The sequence below is a fragment of the Barbus barbus genome (assembly GCF_936440315.1).
Source record: "Barbus barbus genome assembly, chromosome: 25".
NCBI classification, from domain to species: Eukaryota; Metazoa; Chordata; class Actinopteri; order Cypriniformes; family Cyprinidae; genus Barbus; species Barbus barbus.
The window spans coordinates 12,999,058-13,022,573 of record NC_136753.1 but is presented as its reverse complement, the minus strand read 5'-3'; the positions used below and the strand labels follow the sequence as shown (position 1 = coordinate 13,022,573).

The 23,516-nt window shown below is 38.1% G+C and overlaps 2 protein-coding genes across 6 annotated transcripts in view; one reads left to right on the top strand and one right to left on the bottom strand.

Moving 5' to 3' along the window:
* The window catches only part of LOC306845307 (netrin-1-like), a 66,318-nt gene extending 63,472 nt beyond the window's left edge, over positions 1-2,846 (top strand). Inside the window, exon 6 of the mRNA XM_079378003.1 lies at positions 49-2,846. Within this exon, the coding sequence (XP_079234129.1) occupies positions 49-377 (329 nt within the window). The 3' untranslated portion in view covers positions 378-2,846. The remainder of the gene's footprint in view (positions 1-48) is intronic.
* LOC306845308 (syntaxin-8-like) overlaps positions 1-23,516 on the bottom strand; it is a 118,617-nt gene that overhangs the window by 51,061 nt on the left and 44,040 nt on the right. The window contains exons 7-10 of one of the 5 annotated variants that reach the window (XR_013781980.1): positions 10,143-10,244; positions 3,543-3,680; positions 1,937-2,005; positions 941-1,856 (exon numbers count right to left, since the gene is read on the bottom strand). Coding sequence is in view for 3 of the 5 variants with exons in the window: in XM_079378004.1 (XP_079234130.1) it covers positions 9,991-10,244 (254 nt within the window). In the remaining 2 variants the exon portion in view is untranslated. Of the gene's footprint in view, positions 1-940; positions 1,857-1,936; positions 2,006-2,729; positions 3,681-7,643; positions 7,703-9,264; positions 10,245-23,516 lie in introns of those variants that run through there. The other 4 variants (XM_079378006.1, XR_013781979.1, XM_079378005.1 and 1 more) reach the window with 4 other exon arrangements.

The window sequence follows — 23,516 nt, the reverse complement described above, 5'->3', positions numbered from 1 at the left end:
ACTGGAAAAATATCTAATTCTGTTTTCTATTTTCTGTTATTCTACCAGCTGTTCAGGTCCACATCCTAAAGGCAGACAAAGCCAGCGAGTGGTGGAAGTTCACCGTCAACATCATCTCTGTCTACAAACAGGGAGAAAGCCGAATTCGTAGGGGGGATCAGTTTTTGTGGGTCAGAGCAAAGGACGTGGCCTGCAAGTGCCCAAAGATCAAGCCCGGCAAAAAGTACCTGCTGCTGGGCAATGATGAGGATTCCCCTGGACAGAGCGGAGTGGTGGCAGACAAGGGCAGTCTGGTCATTCAATGGAGGGACACTTGGGCTCGAAGACTTCGGAAGTTTCAGCAGCGGGAGAAGAAAGGAAAATGCAAGAAAGCATAGTGAGGGGGAAAGGAAAGAGGTGGTTATCAGAAGCTGGACAGAGAAACAACAGACGAGTGGTGGATGAAAACATCATAAGGGAAAGGAAGAGAAGAGAAGAAAAAGAGGGACTAAACATCGCTGCTTTGAATAAAGGCATGAAGAGAATATTAACTTTTTTTTTTTTAAATAGGAACATGTGTGAAGGAGTTCACGATGCAGTTTTCATTTCTTATTTGTTTCCTTCAAGATTTGTTTGCTGTTTGCCAACTTTGCACCTGTGTTCAGCATAAAGAAAGGTATTTTATGTTAAATGGCTTTCAGATCCATTTTGGACGGTTTCAGTCTGGTTGAGAATCAGATTAAGCCATATTTAATATTCTAAAACAACCTGGGGATTGAGGATTGATACTTAAAAAAAAATGTAGAGCAAAAAAATATATAGGAATCGTCTTTCAGCATGCCTCTTCATTACAAAAAAAAACTTCATTAATGAGTTTTGCATTTAAAAATTCATATGCGCTAACTTATGCATAACGGCATCTGAGATGCCAACATTTCAGAGATTTCAAAATTCTGTTTTCGGAAGGATTTTTTTATATGACATTTCAAAATAACTTGCTCTTCTTCAGCCAATTTAAAATATTCTTTTTTCAAGGTCTAAAAAAAGTATTTGAAAAAGTATGACTTTGCAACAACATACATGAAAATCACACAATTGTATGCATATATTTGTGCATATTATTTTTTATAATTATTCATTAAATTTTTGGAATTTTCGTTGAGCGGTTTTTCATTAAATACAGATGCAAACAAAATGAAAAGGACAACACAGAAAAGCTCTTGTACAGTGTAACATGTATATTTCATATAACACTACTAACCTTTGAAGACTGGTGCTGCTGGTTTGTACCCAGACACTACAGACTCTGAAACTGTCCCAGCAAATGCACAACAAACACAAATCGAGGTTTCTGTTCAATGTACATGTTTCTGATTCCCTTTTGATTGTCGGTGGCCCAGAGTTCGCTGATTCAAAGATAAAGAAATCATCTAACAATTGCTGAAAATAAGCTTTGTACATTTTTAAAGTAGTACCCATTCTCTTCAACAGACACAAACATACTACTTTTTTTCTGTTTAAGCAATGTGTTGTGAATCATGCCACAACTTCTTTACAACAAGAAAAACAAATCTGTACACATAAGTGTTGCAAACTGATTTAGGATCTATAAAAATGTAATAGCATGCTTGTACAAATCCTAAAATTATTAGCATGCATTTACAATTATTTTTGAACTTGGAATAAAACCACCATGTATATTTTTGTATAAGACATGATGATTGAGGTTGCTAACTCTAAATACAAACAGCATTTCTTGCTCCATTTGATGCTCTGATTCAATTGTTTATAGTCCAGACATGGATGACGATGTCCTTTTGTTAAAACAGAACGTCAGTGCGACGAGTCCACTGTATAAACAGGCCTTTTCGGAAGTCCTGGAAGTGTTGGTAGAATGGTGTGTATAGTTAGTATTTTTCCTTGTGTGTAAAACAGTATTTAGAAGTGTACGAATTACCTTTAACTAGTATTTAGGTTTGTAAAGCAACGGCATCTCTCCTTAAACATTTCCATGTCCATTTAGCATCTGTGAATGTAGGAATGCATGCACAGTAATGTTTCACTACAATAGAGAATTCTCTTCACTGTGAGAAACGCTGCTCATACACACACACACACACACATTTATTTTGTTACTAATGAGACGGACGTTCTCTAAAGTACAGCTTTTCCACTGATCTTTGAGGGTCATTTAACATTTGCTTGTGTGGTCAGTCCTTCACAGATCATTAAGAAAATAAACTGCAAGAACTGATCATTTCAGCATCAAATACCAAAAAAAAAGTCGGATTTGATGAACGGTTTACGTGTGCAGTAATTATCATCTTTACTCAATGATTATTTCTTGTAAATGTACACGATGTATGACATACCGATATTTATACATATGCTGCATTTACTGGTTACAAACAATAACCGTAACAGCACATGTAAATGTATTTTGTTTGGCACTCAGTATCTTAGTGCACACTCCTTTTATTTTACGTATTCCAATGATGTAAATTTATGTTCAGTTTTGACTTTTCGCAGCAGTGGAAAGATGGCTCCTGTATTTGACATTACCAGCAGACCTTACATACATTGCTTCTTGTTCATATTATGAATTGTAAATTTAGCTGTGGCAAATACAAGACGTCTGCAATATTGTTTTACAGTGCATACTAATATATTATGGTTATTATAAGAAAATATTTAATGACACAAGACTTTGTGGATTTTTTTTTATGTCTTTTTACTATTTTTTTTTTTTTACAGTTTGTGGATGTTTAGATGGTTGTGATTAAACTCCAGAGGAGAAGATAACTACTGAACACCAACCTGGTAGAACTACATTCAGCATTCATTTGGAATAAAATCTCAAAACGTTACTAGTGTGCCTTTTCATTTTTTCCCCCCTCATATAAATTTGGTTTAAAAAAAAAAAAGATTTAAAGATTTTAGGAAATATGACCTAATGTGACAAATGATCAGCACTAACATTTGTGCTAATTAAAAATTTACCAACAAAACAGCTGAGACCAAGCTGACCAACTACATTTATTAGAATTTCTAACCATCACATTTTCAGGCTAAAAACAATTTATGACATTAATGACAAAATCAAGTATTTCATTTTTTACTTACAAAATAGAATCTGAACTGTAAATGCAGTTTAGTGGATAATGAAAGAGAAGTTAAGAGATAATACATTTTAATTATACTGTATATACATATATTTTGTATTGCTTTGTGACTCAGACCTTGTTTACAAGATGGATACGGATCATTTTCTTCAATGCCAAACAAAGAATTTAAATAGGTTTTCCCCCCTTGGAGCATCTCGAGCTCATGGTTATTTTCATAATACTATTCAAAACCTTTCAAAGCTCTTTTCTATTTTTCTTTCCATTCCGAATCCTACTTTGATCATTATCTGAGGAGCTAAGAATTTTAGTTCTTCATAGTGGTCCATTCCTTGGCTTTATGCCAGTCATGGGTTCCATTACTTTCAGAAATGTAAAAGGGGACAGGAGAGGGTTTTATACAGTAGATGTGTGTTTACATAAACAGTATCTCTCGTTCACCTCAAAGACGGGTTTTCTAATAGTCTCCGGAGTCTGTATATGTGCCGTCTTCTCTTCAGGAACGTCCTCTTCATTAAGTCTTCCAAGCAGCCACGACAACGATGGCGATGAGGAGAAGAACAATCACCACCAGCATTCCTGATTGAAAAACACACACAAAACAATTGAATGAATGAACTTCACGCTTTTTGAGTAGAAGATGCCCCAACAGTGAATAGTTGTGTGTGTGCACATTTAAATTCATCTTTAGCCATGCAAAAACACACTGATCTTTAGCACATGTGCATCCCCTACAAGCCACACCGCAGAAACTTCATAAATCTGTTGTTTATATTCTCTGACTATGATCTGTTTCTCAGAGAAACTATAAAGTAATCTACATTTCTGACTTCCTGAAACACTTCAAAAATGCCTAACTATAATTTAAATAGTTTATTCATTTTATTCCATTCATTATTTGCATTTTTCAATGATCACTCATTAAAATAAACACAGTAATGACTCCTAGATGGGGCTCTTAGCCCTGTGTTTAATTCAAACTCAAGATCAACACTAACTGATGCTGAGAATGACAAACAAAATGTGGTGAAACTTTCAGCGATGCATCTGCCTTTCATTAATCCTTCCGATAGTCAATTTTCTCATATACTCCGTGTCACTAAGGTGTCGGAGAGGATGTCTCATCTCCTGTGAGTCACTCACATCAACCAGAACATTCTTACATGTGTTAGAGATCGGCTTTTACAAAGCTGATAGCTCCGACTCTAAAATGAGACACGTTTGAAGTACTGAAATGCCAATAAAACCACAACTATGAACTGTGACTGTGAGCATTACACATTAGCCCACTTAGTTTTGTTTATAAGGTAAGCCTACAGTTATACAGTTAGGCTTGTAACAAAATGCATTTAATGATATATTGAATCTGGGTGTGTTTTATTAGTGCTTTAATAAAATTAAAATAAAATTTGTTAAGAGCTGCCAATTGCTTTTCATTACAATAACACTGATTACAACATCTAATAGCAGGCTATTTAATCTAAGGGTGATTCATTTCATGCAAATCCGATCTCTTGAAATTTGTAAAAACTATTTTTCGCATCAATACTAAAATATTTATCACATCTTAAAATTTTCAAATCCTCAACCAAGTCTATTGGATAACACAATTTAGGTATGTTTCTGAATTAAAATGTTCAAATACTGACTGGTTTGCTAATGTTATCTGATACAGTAGCTACACCTCAGAATGTCATTTAAAAATCTTAAAATTGATTACATTTCTGATCTAGAAATAAAGTTTTTCTAAAATGTTAGGTATGACAGAAATAATACAGACAGCAATTCTGTGTTATTAATCAAACAAAACACAAAAACTGTACATATAAATGCCAAATTGACTCATTGACATATTTTGTTAATAAGAAAAGTCCAAAATGTACCTGATTTTAATATATAACATTTTATAATAATTAACGAATTTAGAATTTGTTATAAAATATTAAATAAAACTGCACCTCTTCTATTCTTAAGTGAATAATGAGACACAATAAAAACACTTACAGCTACTGTAATAAAATGTATCCATTAAACTAGAATGACACAATATATTTTTCACCTTTAAAATCATCCTAGAAAAGTTACTCTCAGGTCACCCATACACATTTTTTCAATACACACATTTTCTGACGATGCTTGTCTCAAGCGTGCCTAACTTCAGTGCTTCCTTTGTTTGTGCAAACTCTCTAACATAGCAGACGCGCCATCATCAGTCGCGTCTTTTCAAAACATGCTCATATCGGCTAATCAGACAGGATTTTTGACACATGGCTGGTACTGTATTTGCAGCCTGATTCAGTACTTTAGTTTACATTTCTCTCATAGTTTGGCTCGGTGGCTGTGTGTTCCCACTGGAGATCACAGCGCCAGCTGGCCTGCACTGAGGCACAGGGCAAAAGGAAGCTGTGCTGAACTAACTTACGCTGGTATCATAAAAAAAAATATGATCTACCAAAGCCTGTGTTAGAAGGGTGTGAGTTAGGAAATAATTTAGACTGTAACAAGGAACAATGTCAGATTTTTAGAGAACAGACCCCTATCCCACTGGACAATTCCACATTTATTTAAAAGAAAACTGGCAAGAGATGTGAAATATCAAACAAAAAAAGGTCTTTCAATCTGAGCTGGTAAACCCGTAGAAAGACATTTTACAAGATGAAGGGAAAAGTTTTACTCTCCAAGTGAACATGTTCTTTTCTGTATTAAATACCAAATGGTGAAATGTCATTCAGATTTAAATCAGCCTAAAGGACGTTTTGTAAAACAAACCATCATTCACACTGTCAGACTTCTACGCTTTAAAGTGAGCTTCACACCCAGGCTTGTCTGTTTGCTCCTCTTTTTCACCTCTGCCAAACTGTCACAGTTCTATAAGTATTCAAATAAGCTCTGTAACCCAATCACGCTGCCCCAATGACAACAATAATATTTGCTAGACAAATAGATTAGTGTGCACAGAGGGCAGAAGACTTGTGTGGCCACCCAGGGGGCAGAACAAAGGACACACATTCTTCCCAATTGTCCTTTATTTATTTAAAATCAAAGCCGAGGGAGAAAGAGAGACCTGTGAGGATCTAAACTTCAACTTGTCATATTCAGGGGCTTGAAGACTCAAAACATAAGCCTCAACTTCAACTGTTTTCTGACCAGATAATTTTCCTCTGCCTGTCAATGTCGTTCCAAATATCCCTTTTTTCATCTTTCCAAAGAGGACAGTTGTAAAGTATTCGGCTGTAGAATGTAAACAAATTAAAAACGAATTACGCGAATGAAATAACATCAGACTTCATACATTACAATATGATGACACATTTGGCTATTATTTTGGCATTTGACTGCTAAAGTCTGACGTAAAGATGAAGTCATATATCTATACACTACCATTCAAATGTTTAGGGTCAGAAAGATTTTTGTCAGTAAAGGCCATTTATAGATTATACACACCAAAAACACATATACACACCAAAACACAGGCAGTTTTAACCAGCTGGATGAATTAAAAACAGAATAGACAATAGATAGAAAATTAGTAGACACTTACAGATACAACAGAACTACTGATATTATATGTAAAATACCCTCTTCTAGAACAAACAACATATAATGTGAACACTCATTTAGTCTGAAAATAAGACAAATACAGGAGAGAGACACTCTAAAAACATGGTGTGCCCACAGGAGAGAATGATCAGACAGCTTTAAAAGTGTTGTGGCATGTTATTTTTCAACATTTTCTTTCCACAAGACAAAGACAAGTGTCAAACAAAGTTGGGCAACGTGAGGAGTGAAGCGAGTCAGAGGACACAAGTTGAAAGAATAGACCAAAAAAAAAAAAGGGAAAAAAAAGTGGGGTACGGACAACAAGGCAGAGAGGAATTTTTCCATTCATCAAGCCCTCCTTCACCCCCCCTTCACTGAATACATGAATATGCTTAGGTGTTAAAAGCAGACGCGGGACGAGAAGACGAGTGGTAGAGAAATAAAGGAGCGAGAAAGAGTATCAATGCAAAACTCTGCAACTCTGGCCTCCAGCTCTGGGATCTGCAAACAAACTTCAGTCTGTAGAGTCCTCTGGACAAACAAATGGAATTATGTGTGACATTAGAGGAGAAGGACCAAGAGCGGCAATGTATTTATTTCCCAGGAAAATTTGAGATGGATCTTTATAAGACAATTAGGAGTGAAGTAGTCAGACTGGCTCTCATAATAGAAAAAAATAACCTTTCACATTCTCATGACCATAATAAAAATTCATTCATTCATGACCAATTTCATATCTACAAAAAGCTAATTTAAAAATAATGTCTTGATATCATTTGAGAAAGAAAATTTCTGGAAATACAAGCTCTACCATCTACCTGTCAACAGCAATGACAAAAAGAAAATTATTATGCCATGTTTGACATTTGTCAAATGTATAACCAGTTGCAGCAAAAAGGTTTGTAGTCAGAGCAAATTTGATGACCGTCTCTCATTCCCCAAAGACACCAGCATTACAGTGTTAGTTCACCCAAAATTGAGCACATGCCGACATTTACTCACCATTATGTTTCAAATCCTTATGGCTGAACAAAACAGGAGATGAAGTATGACTATTTTTTCTGCGAAAGAATGAGATCTTTAGCAGAATGTTTAAGCTGCTCTTTGAATACTATGCAATATATATAGAATTTTGTAAACAGGAGCAGCCAAGATACAGAAAAAAAAATAAGCCTTTGAAGCCATATGATGGCTTTGTGCGAGGAACAGACTAAAATTCTGAAATATTCATAGAATAGTTTATAAATTATATTCATTCATATATGTCAATTCCAGATGCTTCAGGTCTGACAACCCTTGATCGCGGTTCACTTTCACGGCACAGAAAAGAGCAGCTTAGATATTCTGCTGAAATACAAACATGAGGGTGAGTAAATAATCAAAGGATTTTTTTTTTGGGGGGGGGGGGGGGGGGGGGTATTCCTTTAATGAAGAGCTTAATGAAGACAGATATTTTGTGTCTGCTGCTCAAGTATGCAGACATGCTTGAACATTTACCACATGTGAAATGATTTAAGCGGGCCAGGCATGGTTGGCGTGCACAAAACTTGAGAAATCTGAGAGGCAGCAGTCATTGATCACATCACAGAAAATGCAATTAAAGCAATAGTTCACCCATAAATGAAATTCCTGTCATCATTTCCTCAACCCCAATGTCATTCCAAACACACACGCAAGAAAATTTAAACACTGTATCAAAACACTGTTTCAAAGCTTCAAAAAGAAATAAATGCTGTATAATAACTCCTCCTATGTGGAAGACTATATGTCTTATGTTATATATGCCTGTATATTAAGTCTCCTAAAGTCATGTGAAATCTTGAGATCACAGAGTGATTCACACTTGAACAAGTCAACCCTGGGTCATTCAGAACCCAGGGTAAACAGAATCCTGGGTTACTTTATACACTGCTCATAATTTACCCGGAGTTAACAAATAATCTGGAATGCTCATAAGATGATTCCTAAACCCTGTCTTAACGTTCTTATTTGCATATTTGCTGTGCCAGTTTCATTAACGAGACAAATGTGGGACACAACTTGACTGTTTGTACAACACACAGTGTTTCCGTGACTGTCCAAAGCATGTGAATATGAGGCACGTGATTGGGTGTCTGTTGCTAAGCATCTAGCCATAACATTCTAACACTGCTTCGAAATTACACGTGTGAAACGTACCTATACTCGGGGTTAAAAGCGAGGTTTAGAATGATGATAACCCGGAGTTAAGCACAGCGTGAAATGCCCTTCTGAGTAGGGCTGTGGAATATCGAGTTTCTATGATATATCAATAGATTTTTAGAAACAATACAGGATGAGGCAATACAGCTTATATCAATATATAGTTTAATGTTACGAGTGCATCTGAAAACCAAGTGAGCAGAAACAAACGAAGCACAAACAGAGTGCAATAAAACAGGAGTGCACTAATTCTGACTAAAATACATATTTTGCTAAAATATTTGTTACTGAACATTATATGTGCCATATATAGAATTCTAAAAAACTTAATGTAAGTGTATTTTATGATAGCAGTAACTGTAAAGGGAAATTTGTAATGGGGTAACTCAACTCTAGGCTAATAAAGTTACTATTCTTAGATGAGTGAAGGTCTGTTCTTCTTACCACTAACATTGAGTCTGTGCTTTTGTTATTATTTATTTCCATTTTTTATTTATTAATTTTAATTCTGCATTAAAAGGCATTTCATTTGTTTTTTAATAGTTAAGTTTTAATAGAATGTAATGTGATTTGAACCCACTTTTATTTTGCACATACTATAGCCAGTGAGATTACATTCACTATTTTTTCTTTTCATAGCCTTCAGTATGTACATTGTTTGTAGGACTGGCAGGATGTGCTTTTTTTCAAACAGAAAATAATAAAAAAAAAAAAATCTATATTGCCATTCAGCCTAAAAATAGTATGATATGTTTGTATACTTTTTTTTTTTGTTCGTTCATATTGCCCAGCTCCAGAGTGCATGAGATTCATGAGTTTAACCAGTTCACTGAAACGATCTGATTCAGAAGAACAATCTGTTCACATAATGGTGAATAAATGTTGGCAACTTTTACGGTGTTTACTTGTCATTTTGAACCACGACAGCCCCAGTCCTCTTTCATTATCTTGAAGAGTCCTCATGATGTTCTTCAGAAAACTCACCGTCTTGCAGAACTTTCCAGAAATCTGTGTAAATGACCTCTCTAAATGTCTCAGCCTGATCTCACCTTTACTGCCGCTCCAATAACAAACACACAGATCACATGCAGATGGGCCTGTAAGAGCTCACAGCACTGAGACCGACCATAATTTGCAGATCTAACTTTGCCGTTTACAGGCAGTAGACTTAAACCCTTTCAGTTCTGCAGATTGCACTAGAAGCAGAAGGGAGCAGAGAAGGGACAGAAAAAGAGACATGGCTGTAAATCTGAACGATTGACAGCCTTATTGTTACATAAAACCAGGGCTTCAGTGGCTCTACAGATGCAGAAAACTCACCGCAGGAAGCAGACTTGGTGTCCAACAGCTTGACTCTGTGTGTCTCATTTTTGATGCGGCTGTCCGTCTTGTCCACAAGCTGAGCAAGGTCATCAATGATCTCTGAAAGACACAAGATCATTCATAATTACTTCCAAGACTTGCAAATGCAATACAAAAATGAAAAACAGTCTCAGTACATGATCCTAGAGAGAGAAAGAGTGCAGCACGCGACATGTGAAAGTATTCTCCTGCCGTCGTTTTGTGGTGTGTGTGGGGGATTTATTGAGGTCAGAAATGTGTGGTTTGTGTGTGCTGGTAGCTGTGGCTAAACCGCACACCATCTGAGGCCTTATTGACTGTATTAGTATGTCTATGTTTGCTGACATCTGTGCAATTACTACTAAAATATAGCCACAAGTGGCAACAACTTTTGTCCAAGCAGGCTGGACCACAATTGCGAAATTTGAAAGAACAGACCATGTGGATACAATTGTTGTGGATCAAGTTTTTTTTTTCCCATCACAGTTGCACAGATTTAAGGTTTTCTTAAGTTACAGCGCCCCCTAGTTCCATAAAATTGGTGAAATTTGGCATCTTTATAATGTTTAGTTCAAGATAGCATTTACACCACAGAAAATGTAAACCAAATTTTCACTTTTTGATCAAATGCTTGCATCCTTTGTCTATGTGTAACAAGTTTTTACTTTGCGTGGACTCATTTAGTCATAAGCAGTCTCATCAAAAAATAAACTGGCTTGATTCTGTGAAATGGTTTTATAAATCTTTCAACTTTTTTTCATTACCATCTCTAGGTGATACATATAAAACGTCTTAGAAAACAAACAAAGGGGCGAGTTTGGGAAATATACAATCATAAGATCCATATAAATATTTAATTCAGGGCAAGGGTTCAGAGGGGGGAAAAAATTATATTTTAGTCCAAGTGGTATTACGAGTTATTGCAAAAGTGTAAATTTGCTTATTATAATGTCCAAAGGATATATCCTGTATGTATACAGTACACACTGTTCTACTGATTTTGGGGTCTCTGCAATTTATGGTCTCTGACAAACTCTTTTAGAGTAAAAAAATAAACAAAGAGGAAGAAGAAAATCAGTACAAACACAACTGATTCCAGCAGCTTTGGTGCTTGGACCTCTAATTAGTGCTTAAATTAAATCACTAAAATAATCAAACAGACACAGTTTCAGATTTCCTGGAAGAAGTAGGATGTTGTAGGAAAGTTTATAATCACTTTCTGAGAGGAAATGTAACATCTGAAGAGATCTAGATACAGACTCACTCCTTCTGATGAATGTCACAATTCCACACTCAATGGGCTTTTTAGAATTGTATTCAGAAGTAGAAAGAGACAGGAGAGTTTCGGCAATGGGATCAGGACACAATGCATCACAAATATGACATTTAACAAATTAGATCTTTTATTTAAACTAAAACTGGACCTTCGATTTAAAAATACCTGTAATCAAACTGTAAAAATGTACATATAATAAAATGTATAGAATTCACAGTTCACATTATACTGTACCATCACTAGACCTGTGCTACTGTACTTCAATAACTAACCATCTGTATCATGATTTGCAGTGTTTTTCTGTCTGTTTCAAAGTCCTGGAATTAATACACTATAAAATAATTTTTATGAGGTCTGTTTTATCCTATAAAATATAAGAGAGTAGGGACTGAACATCACTGGGAAATGTGCCATTTAGAATTTCCCAGGACAATATGTTGTAGCCATCAGCCTCTGTCACCAAAGCAAACTGCAACTAACTTTATTTCACTGTATTCCTGGAAATTCTCACTCAAGACAAATTTTTATGAATGAAAACTGTAGCCAGATTTTTTATTTATCATCACAGTGTATAAATCCATGAGCACACATATCAGAGGTTATTTTATTCACAATCAATTGAAATTTAGTATCAAAGAAAAACAACATTTTATGTGGTCAAAGAAAGTGTTTTTTTTCTTTTGCTTCGCTCCTCTCTAAATGTATGTGCTTAAGCTATTTTACTGAGAAATAACATTTTATGGACAAATAATCACCTTCATTTTATTTAGTTTTAAAAGCAACATGGAACAAAACTTCACTCGCATGTTCCACATTGCTTATTGAACTTGTTCATACATGCGAGAGGGGCAACGTAAAATAATAATTAAAAAAAATGTGCATGATACAGGGTGCTGAGTTTAGAGCTTTGACTGAGTTTGATGAGAATCCTTTGAGATTTTCCAAACCCATTTTTAAGTGTAAATCTATTATGCGCATTGGTACATTAACTTTGTATCACACACTTGAGAAGACTGCCATCTGAACAGAATCTTCTCATTTTCTTTAAGAAGCTGAAATGAACAGAACGTGAACTGCAAAAATAAATAAATAAATGCAGCATCTGACAAAATTAAAAGATGAAAAGAAAAAAGTTAACTTAAGCACAAAATACCATGGATCATTACAGAGTACCTTCATTACAATATAATGCATGATTAAATAGAAAGTTAATTGGCCGTTTTGCTTTAGTGCAGCTCTAGTTGTGTGGCTTCCCTTCGCCCTGCTCTAAAAACACTGACCTTGCTGAAAGGCTCTTTCCAGAGTAGAAAGAGAGTGAGTGAAAGAAATGAAGCAGAGAGTGAGAAATAAAACTAAAGAATGAATCTGAAAGAAAAGAGAGATTAATGAGAAAATGGTTCAAGACAAAAAGAAAGAGGGAGGAAAAAAAAGGAGAGGGAGTGAACAGGTTGACCTGTATGGACTTTGAGGTAGAGCAGAACACACACTTGAACAGAAACCACGACTGTAAAAACGAGCCGCTTACTGACAGAATTTCAATACCTAGCAGCAGCGAGCTGGATGTAATTCAGTAGAAACGGGAAGTTGTACGTTTTTCTTCTGCTTGCTGCCATCAGCCTGCCAACTCAAATAAGCCTTGCTCCACTGTGCAACAAGCTGTTTTGATGAAGCCTGATGAAGAAGAATCTCCAACACATTTCAGACTCTGATACAGAAGCCAAAACAGCCGTCACTCACAGCATTACTGTTATTGGTGGAAAGATTGCAAGGACCAAAGGTTATATATATCAAACGTGTCGTGTCAGCTGATAGGTACAAAAAGATATAAATCAAGTCCCAAAATGAAGCCAAAAAACACCAATGGAAACACAATACCACTAAGAGCCGCAGATCAAGGCATATTTTGAAATGCATTACAGTCATTTTACCATGGGTGAATGTGCGGTCAAAGCAGACTTTGGTGTTCCATTCATTTCCATTGAAACATATGTGAATAAGGAGGACGGAAACACATATGGCAATCACGCATATGTGTAGAAGTCACATCTTTCTCTGTGTAACAACAATATTTAAGATTGTTTACTCTGACCTGTAGATTTATATAGCAAAAATACGTTCGACTGATAGAGGAGTCCCACAGATTGGCTCCATGTAAAGAATAAGTGAAAGGAGATGATGTGTGTTTAAAATGTATTTTATAATGTATTTTTTATATTATATATTCGAGGCTTTTCCACAAGGATGGGAGAGAACACACTGATGACCGCAGTGGTCTGGCCAGAGGCACGGTTGGATGGAGGTGCAGGTTTCCTGGCTACGATACAGACCAGGAACAGGTTCATGAGTATTAATCTGGCAGCTCTGAAGAGATCTGAACACATTTCTGAAGGATGAAAGCCAGGTTGGCAGCAGAGCTTTGATTACAGTCAAAAATGACAGATGTAGCCAGAGGTCAAAAAGTGAATGTTTTTCACTTTTCTTTTTCAGAATATCACTCTGTTACAAACACATGCTTCAGTTTTATTGAAATAATACTCCAAGTTCAATACAAGTTTTAACTACTAGTATACAGTACAACAAGTAGTTGTACTGTTTCAAAGTAGAAAACAAAAGTAAACAAATGAAAACTGTAGCTAGTGTAACAGACACAGTTGAGCTGATACGTTTACATACCCCCTTGCAGAATATGCAAATAAGCAAAGCATTTAGCATATTCTGCAAGGGGTCTGCAAACTTATGAGCACAACTGTAATGGGAAAAAATTGATTAAAAAGAATAATTTCTAACTTAACAAGGAAATAATGAAATAATTGTAGTTTTGGGGTGAACTATCCCTTTAAAAACATCTTGTGAAAATCTCTCCAACTGTAATGAGAATGTCATACTCCGATGAACTCTCATAAACACAAAGGAGAACTGTGGTTGATGTCAAGATTTTCAGTGAATACTGACATAAATTTAATCTGTTTCTCTGGCTTTTATAGCGCTTTTATGAAATTTTATTTATTGCAAAAAAATAATTGCAAAAAAAGAACATTAAAAACAAGAGTTCAAAATGTCCCTTTTTGTGTTTCACACACACACACACACACAAAAAGTCATATGAGTTTGAAACAACGTGATGGTAAAAAAGGTGAACTGTTTACAGCTTACACTGAACCCATAACATTATTTAAAGGACATTATTTATTTGACTTAGACCGTCAAAGCTGCACGCTCAAGTTGCTCCAGGCCTCAGAAGCAAAGAACTGTGTCACATATGGCTTAACTTGAGGCCGCGCGTGTTGTAGGAGAAAATTAGCGTGTCCAACAGGAGGTCCAGAGACCACAAATGTGGACAAAGCCACTGAAATAATGAAGAGCATCATCTGAAGGGAACATACATCAGATTAATGCAGGAGAAGAAACACAAAGTATTCGAGAGTGTCAAAGAAAAACAGACAGAAACAAGTGCCCCAAACATAAGGTAAGATTTAGCTTCAGACTCACGTAACAATTCAGTAACTCTCTACTGGCAGCAGTGGACTCATGGGAAAACAGGCCTGCCTGCCGGTTCCCCTCACACAAGCTTGCCATTCCAGTGACATAATTCTCAATTTCCGAACTCAGTGTTTGCACAGATATATGACAGCTGCCTTCTCTGGCTTGGGCTGCAACTATCAGCCACATAAAGCGAAGCCTGTTCCAAGCAAGGGCTGTTTATTTAAAATGCTATTATACTGAATAAACCTCTAAACCCACATTGTGGAGCACAGACAATGTGTATCCACACACTCACACAAACTCAAATAGAGTGTGCAAGAAATGTAAATGTGAGTCAATGACAAATAAGAGTGTTTGCATTGAAGAAAAATAATCTAGTTTAAAATACAAGTTCATAAATGTACTTAGCATGTTGCTTTTATAGGGTTTTGAAAAAAATGTCTACTGTTTTCAATGACTCTGCCATGTCTTATAACCATCAAGTAACACTTTTTATTTGACATTTTTTTTATGCTGTGAATACACATCTGAATCATTAACAAAAACATTATATAACGAAATATTCAGTAGTTAGTTCACTTGACAAACTGCCTTTGTCTCCTAAAACAGTACTTACTAAAATATGCTCGTTCATGACTATTAGGCATTCACAAGGGACAGAAGTGTGAAATTTGGCCCACAAACACCAAAACACATTTGAGGATATCCTAATGTCAACATGTCAACACGTGATGCTGTAAAAACGTGAACCCTCTGAGAGGGACACCAATCAGATACAGATGTTCTTGCATATGACATCATGGATGCATTTTCTTTCTCACCATCCCACCATCATCTCAAACACTGGGTCGCCCCACCTCCAGACCCATCAGAGCAAGCGTCTTTCTCCAAACAACCGGTCGTGATTAGCTTTCATTCTCTGCCAGATGCTTTTCACAAGAACAAACCAAAGCAGTTAACAGGTCCATTTCCGTACCTGCTTGTAATGTGGAATGGGACACTTCCGATTCTGGGAATAATAGAGGGGAGTGATTTGCTCTTGGACCTGAGCCACCTTTCCAGGCGCTAACTGCCAATCATTTGAAAAAGTCACTGCAAATCCTTCCGAGAGGCCGTCTGCAAAGGAAGGGTGGATGTTGACAATCCGTGTCCTGTCCTTTCTGCCAGTTCTCTCCCACTCTGTCCGTCTCTCTCAGGTTACAGCAAGCAATTCCAGTGTTCCCGCTCTATTCCCAAACCACAGTCTTCCAGCAGTGACTCACTGGAGAGATTCCTCTGCATTCAAATCTGTTTCCTATAAATTAGTCTCTGTTATCAGAACATGTCTCATGCTATGGGCTGATCTTGTGCCTCGCTTACAAGCAGAAAGTAGTCGAGCCGTTTCCTACAATCATGAGTTTCCTACAAAAAATTCCAAGTTGTGGCTGCTCTCATCATACAGGTGTTTTTTAAACATCACAGGAAGTTGAAGTGCGCTGTGACATTTAATAATTACCAAAAGTATATGTCTGTTACTTGCTCCATAATCAATATACACCAGTATACAAATATGCAGTTCATTTTAAAACAACAAAATGAACTAAAAACATTTTCGGTTTTAGGTAAAATAGTTTTGAGGGGGTGAAATCATTGACTGATACAACGTTTAATTATCGCTTCTGAGATGATACATTTTGTATCTATTTTGTGCAAATAACATGAAAATTCGAGAGGTGGCTCGCTGTCAAATCTCTTTACTATGACCGGTTTAATTTATCACTTGAGAACACAACACTGAATTTTTTTTTTAGTTACCAGCTTCATGAAAAATTTTATATTTGGTTTGTGTGTTCCATTTTGGTGCATCACTAGTAATATGGAACTATAATTGATATTATACTAATATGCACTGTTTGCAGATTGCCAACCAGATTTTTGTATGTTGGAGGCACAAGTAAATGAACAAAGTGTACTCTTTCTCTGTTACACGTTATTTGCATCATCCAGTGGACTTTTTGACAGCTACAGGGCTTTTGTTAAAATTACAAACAGACAGACAGACAATTACAGACAGCTGGATTAACAGAGACTAAGCACAAAATCAAAAGTGCATTATGAATGTTGAAGTTTTTGGCAAAAGGGAATGCCATAGGCCTTTGTTTTCGAGTCATGTAGCAACATTTTCAAAAATCTTTATTAAAAAAGTTTTATTAAAAGCCCATCGTTTTACTTGTGGATTCCCTCTTTAAAGGAATAGATCAGCCAAAAATGAAAAATTTTACTGAAAATGCACATACCCTGAGGCGAAAATATAGCAATACATCAATTGCACACCAATGGATCCTCGACAATGAATGTGTGCTTTTGGAATCACAGTTCAAACAGCTGATACAAGTACCAAAATAATCCACAAGTAATCCACACGACTCAAGTCAATCGATTAATGTCTTGTGAGAAAGCTGTGTCTTTTCAATAAACAAATCCATCTTTAAGACGTGTTTAACTGTAAACCTTTGCTTCTGGCTAAAATAAAAGTCCTCTGTAGAAAGATAAGAGTCCTCCCATTGCTGATCTTCACATTTTGTCTCTCTTGGTGTGTTAAATAAGGAAGACACAAAATGTGCAGAACAGTGGGTCCCCCAAGACTGGAGTTATGAACCACTGCTCCATCCATAACACTGCTTTCTCTAGGGAGTTTTCGCCAAGTTTTTTTGGTGTGTGATGCCGTTCCGGCCGATTCTCCACATCCAATCGGTAGTGGAGCTCATCGACAAGAAAGAAAATGCCGATTGTCTATTCATTTTAGCGAATGAGCACACGAGAATGACAGAGTAGAGAGGGAACGCACAAACACTTGCACACTGCACTTTTTGTTATATTGACTTCCATTCATACGCATGCGAACGCATAAGACCTGAAACAAATTTCAAGCTTGGTGAACCCTGACCTGCGAATTCACATCATGTCAAACCATGCGACCAACAGCAGATCAATACATCACAGCATGACCTCATAGCTGAATTAAAAGAGCTTACATTTAAAAGGTAAGTGGAGTAGATTGTATGTATTTATATTTTAGATGTATTATTATTTGTTGCGTTGAAAAGTTTTAAGACGACGCTGCAGAGCATGACATCATATCATGACCGTTGCCACGTACAAATAAATTTTGCATTCTCAAAGTCTAATGCTGTTTGTTGTGTATATCCACAGTTCTAGCTCTTCTGGTTTCCCTGTTTGAATACTGAATACAGATTACTGCCACCTGCTGGTATGGGAGAGTCATGCTAGCGCAGAGTATACATGCTTGTTGGCCGTCATCTGTAGTTTGTCCGGTGTGTTCTAGTGCAAATTTTTGTGCCACAACACAGGCGATGGGAGAAAACGTATGGCGACGCCACAGTCGGTTTTCCTCAGCGTTAGTTCTTTGTTGTGAGAGGACCACAGGGGGTTGGTTTTTTCACTAGAGGAAGCATTATTATGGATCATGGACTGGTGTTTTTGGCCAGAAGCGACAGTTTTTAAGTTACAATACCTTGAAGAATGATGAATTTGTTCAATTTAAACACTCAGATTTACACTTCACAGGACATTAACTGATAAACTGGAGTCACATTGATTACTTGTGTATTACCGTTTTGTTTTTATCAGGTGTTGGAACTCATTGTGATGACACCCATTCACTGTAGACAATCCACTGATGAGTAGATGAAGTAATGCTAAATTTCTCTAAATTTGCTCCAATGAAGAAACTAACTCATGCATATTTTGGATGGGCTGATGGCCTGAGGGTGAGTAAATTTGAACTTTCAAATCAAATTTAAACTTTTGGGTTTAATATGGAGACTAAATGATAAATATAAAGGGCAACATAAAACCTCAATCTTGCAGTACAGCAGCATTGGATCATGAGTGGCGCTGTGAGCCAGTGTGTTCATATGCAATCTGTGATTCTTTTAGAACCCTTGCTACATGGACTCTCATAAATCTGTGTTAAAAACTTCAATGAATACTTTTGGTGAATGATTTAAAAGATTCAAATCACTCTACTACTGTGAGCAGTACAGCATCTGTCTTGCTCACGTGACTGGGTCACAGGACAACATTTCTAAGGTGCTGGGATCTATCACAGCTCCCTGGGAGAAATTTACCCCTCTCACCCTGTATGCCCCAAAGGAAGTCTGACTGGGCCTGCAGCCATGTGACTCTGCCAGGGAGCCTGTCACGAAAACTATGTCACCCTGAGAAACCCGTTCCCCCCTTTTCCTGCAAAGCTGCTGTTGCCGTAGAAGAGCCCGCTGGGTTGCGTGGCTGTGGGGGCTCATGCGTGTCTGCAGTAAAGAGATCCAGACAACCGTGCTGTCTGCACCAATGTGGAGTATGGAGCAAAAAAATTCAGTTCCTCATCCCAATGGTCACTGAACACTTCATAGCCTCTGAATGAAGACTTGAAGTAATGGAACAAAAAGTATTTAGTTAATAAAAAATTAACTAAAACAATGGAAAACCGTTGTTCAAAATGGCACCGCTGTGTTCGGACGCCGTACAGGCCGTTCCGCTGAGATGTTGCTTTAACTTTCTCTTTTTACACATTTCACATCGGCACTGATCACCTATAACATAGAAACACTTTTGGACATTGGAAACTGCTACACCAACATGTTCCTGGACACTTTAGCCACGAATCCAGCATGGCCTCTGGAGATTCTTCGGAACGCAGAGATGAACAATAACCCCCCGAGGCGAAGGATCAAGAAACACAGCGGGAAACGTGCTGGGATTCGAGATAGACTCAGGAAAAGGGCTCGCAGTCCTCCTCTTCCGAGCATTCTGCTTGCAAATGTCCAATCCTTGGAGAATAAGATGGACGATCTTAGAGCCAGGATTAGTTTCCAACGGGACATTAGGGACTGTAACATCCTTTGTTTGTCAGAAACATGGCTCACGCGCTCGGTCCCGGACACTGCTGTAATGCCAAGTGATAACTTCTTTGTTTTTCGGACGGACAGAACAGCAGAGGCCGGTAAATCCAGGGGTGGAGCAGTATGTTTCATGATTAACCAGAAATGGTGTGACCCCAGGAATATCTCCATTCTGTCGTGTTCCTGCTCGCCTCATCTAGATCATCTCTCCATTATTTGCTGCCCATTTTATCTGCCCCGGGAGTTTTCATCGATCACATTGTTACTGCGGTGTACATTCCACCACAGGCGAACACCGGCTTGGCTTTGTCTAAACTTCACGATGTGCTCAGCAGCTACATTAACAAACATACTGATGCTGCCTTTATCATCGCGGGGGACTTTAACAAAGCCAACCTCAGGGAGGTCATGCCGAACTTTTATCAACATGTATCCTGTCCAACTAGAGGACCGAACACACTGGATCATTGCTACACTCAGTTCAAGAATGCCTACAAAGCCCGCTCACTACCGGCTTTTGGCAAATCGGACCATGCTGCCATTTTCCTCACACCGGAATATAAACAAAGGCTCGTTCAGGATCCTCGGGTGCAGAGAGTAGTGACGCGCTGGTCCTCCCACTCAGAGGCTATGCTGCAGGTGGCTCTTGATGACGTCGACTGGGACATGTTCCGGGTGAGTTCTTCTGACGTCAGCGAGTTCACGGATGTAGCATTAAGCTTTGTAAACATGCTAACTGAGCAAGCTACAGAAACAATAACGATAATGACATTCTCCAATCAGAAACCGTGGGTGGACAGAACAATCCGTGCTGCGGTTAACACACGCACTGCCGCTTACAATGAGGCTCTTCTGACCGGGAATATGAGCGAGTACAAAGCATCGTGCTATGCTCTCCGACGCGCAGTAAGAACCGCCAAACACCGATATAGAGAGAGAATTGAGTCTCATTTCCAGCTCAATGACTCTCGACGGATGTGGCAGGGACTGAGGACCATCTGTGCCTTCGGAAACAAATCCTCCGCAGAGGTGAGAGCAGATACGTTTCTGGCCGACGAGTTAAACACCTTCTATGGCCGCTTCGATTGCAACGGCGGCGGCGCGTCTCTGCCGTCCAGCGCGTCAGGAAGCAGCAGGCAGAGCAGCGATGATCCTGTAATCACCGTGTCAGAGGATGAGGTTTGGAGGGCGCTAAAGAAAGTGAACGTCAGGAAAGCAGCCGGACCTGATGGGATAACCGGCCGTGTTCTGAGGTCCTGCGCCGATCAGCTCGCTGGTTTGTCCACTTCCATCTTTAATGAGTCCCTTGCTACCTCCGTGGTTCCCACCTCATTCAAAAAATCCATCATTATCCCTGTGCCAAAGAACAATAAACCCTCTTGCCTGAATGACTATCGCCCAGTTGCCCTCACATCTATAGTCATGAAGGTTTTTGAGAAACTTGTAAAGAGCCACATTTGCTCCTCCATACCCGATACTTTGGACCCCCTTCAGTTTGCCTATCGCCCAAACAGATCTACGGACGATGCCATCTCTCACGTCCTCCACTCTTCCCTCACACACTTGGACAGCAACAATGGGAATTATGTAAGGCTGCTATTCATTGACTATAGCTCAGCTTTCAATACTATAGTCCCCATCAAGCTGGCTTCTAAACTCACAGACCTCGGCCTAAACTCCTCGCTCTGTGACTGGATTCAAGACTTCCTCACCGGCAGACCTCAAGTGATGAAAGTTGGCATGTTCACCTCAAACTCCATCACCCTGAACGTAGGAACCCCACAGGGCTGTGTCCTGAGTCTCCTGCTCTACACGCATGACTGCGTGTCCTCTCACAGCTCCACATCTATTATCAAATTCGCTGATGATACTGTGGTTCTGGGCCTCATCTCCAACAACGATGAGACCGCATACTTGGACGAGGTAGAGAGACTCACATCATGGTGCCAGGACAACTGTCTCTCTCTGAATGTGAGCAAAACTAAAGAGCTGATCGTGGACTTTAGGAAGAGACAGCAGCAGCCCTACACTCCTCTTATGATCAGTGGGACCCCTGTGGAGAGGGTGAGTAGCTTCAAGTACCTCGGTGTAAACATCTCCGAGAACCTGACTTGGACTACACACATCCAAACACAGGTTAAGAAAGCCAGGCAAAGACTGTACCATCTGCGACAGCTGAGGAAATTCAGGGTCTCACCAGCAATCCTGAAAACTTTCTATTCAGGGACCACAGAAAGTGTATTGACTCAGTGCAACTCAGTGTGGTATGGAAACAGCTCCAATCATGATTGTAAAGCTCTACAGAGAGTTGTGCGCTTAGCTGAGCGCATCTCAGGGTCTGCTCTCCCCTCTCTGCAGGACATCTACCTCAAACGCTGCAAAAATAGAGCTGTCAAAATCATCAAGGACTCTAATCACCCTGGTAACCGTCTATTCACTTTGCTTCCATCTGGTAAGCGCTTCCGTAGCCTGATGGCAAAAACTGAGAGACTTAGGAGGAGCTTCTTCCCCCAGGCCATCAGGCTCCTAAACTCTAACTCTGTGTCATAACATTACTTGACTCCATGTATATATCACCATATCAATAAGCTATTCATAATTTTTCTCTACCTCATATTGCTGCTATTTAAATACCCTGTACAACTTTTTTGCACATTCTTCTTTATTACTATTTAAGTCAACAACATACTGACCTGCACATTTATATTTATATCTATATTTTTTATCTTTTATTTTATTCTTTTATTTTTTCTACTTTTCTTTTTCTTAATATTTGTATTCTATATAATTGCACTGTCCTTGGAGCGGACCTGACCTACATTTCACTGCTGGTTATACTCTGTATAATTGTGTATGTGACGAATAAAATCTTGAACCTTGAAACCCCTTAAGATAACCTGTAGAAAGAAAAGAAAATCACATCCTTAGCACGCAGAATACTACAAGTGGACTGTAATTGCACCTTTCAAAGATTATGTAATTGTGGAATCTGTAATTGTAATCACGATTAGAAATTCAATTAATTGTGCTGCCGTAATAAAAAGATTCAATTTATGCTTTTATTCACAAATAATGTTTGATCAATGCAGATACATTGAGCAAATCAATTAAAAGTAAAAGGAAACTCAAACATGCTTGCTTGACCAATGAGGTTTCTTATTTTGTCATATTAGAATGTTGGATCTAACTAATGAGGTTTGTTCTTGCACATCAATCAAGAGCAGTTGAGTTGTTGTTGACCATTTTTGAGGTGCTCTATTTGTAGATTAAAGACTTGGATTAACACAAAAAAAATGATTATTTTTGGAAATAGGCTCATTTTACAACTCCCCTAGAGTTAAACAATTGAGTTTTACCGTTTTTGAATCCATTCAGCCGATCTCCGGGTCTAGCGTTAGCACTTTTAGCTTAGCATAGATCATTGAATCGGATTAGACATTAGCATTTGGTCATCAAAAATGACTAAAGAGTTTCGATAATTTTCCTATTTAAAGCTTGACTCTTCTGTAGTTACATCGTGTACTAAAACCGATGGAAAATGAAAAGTTGCGATTTTCTAGGCCGATATGGCTAGCAATGATATTACGCAGCACCTGAAAGTAGTTCCCAGCTAGGTAATTAGTTATGATATGGCTGGGGACTACTTTCAGGTGTTGCGTAATATCAGTGCACCTGCTGCACCCATGGTACGGT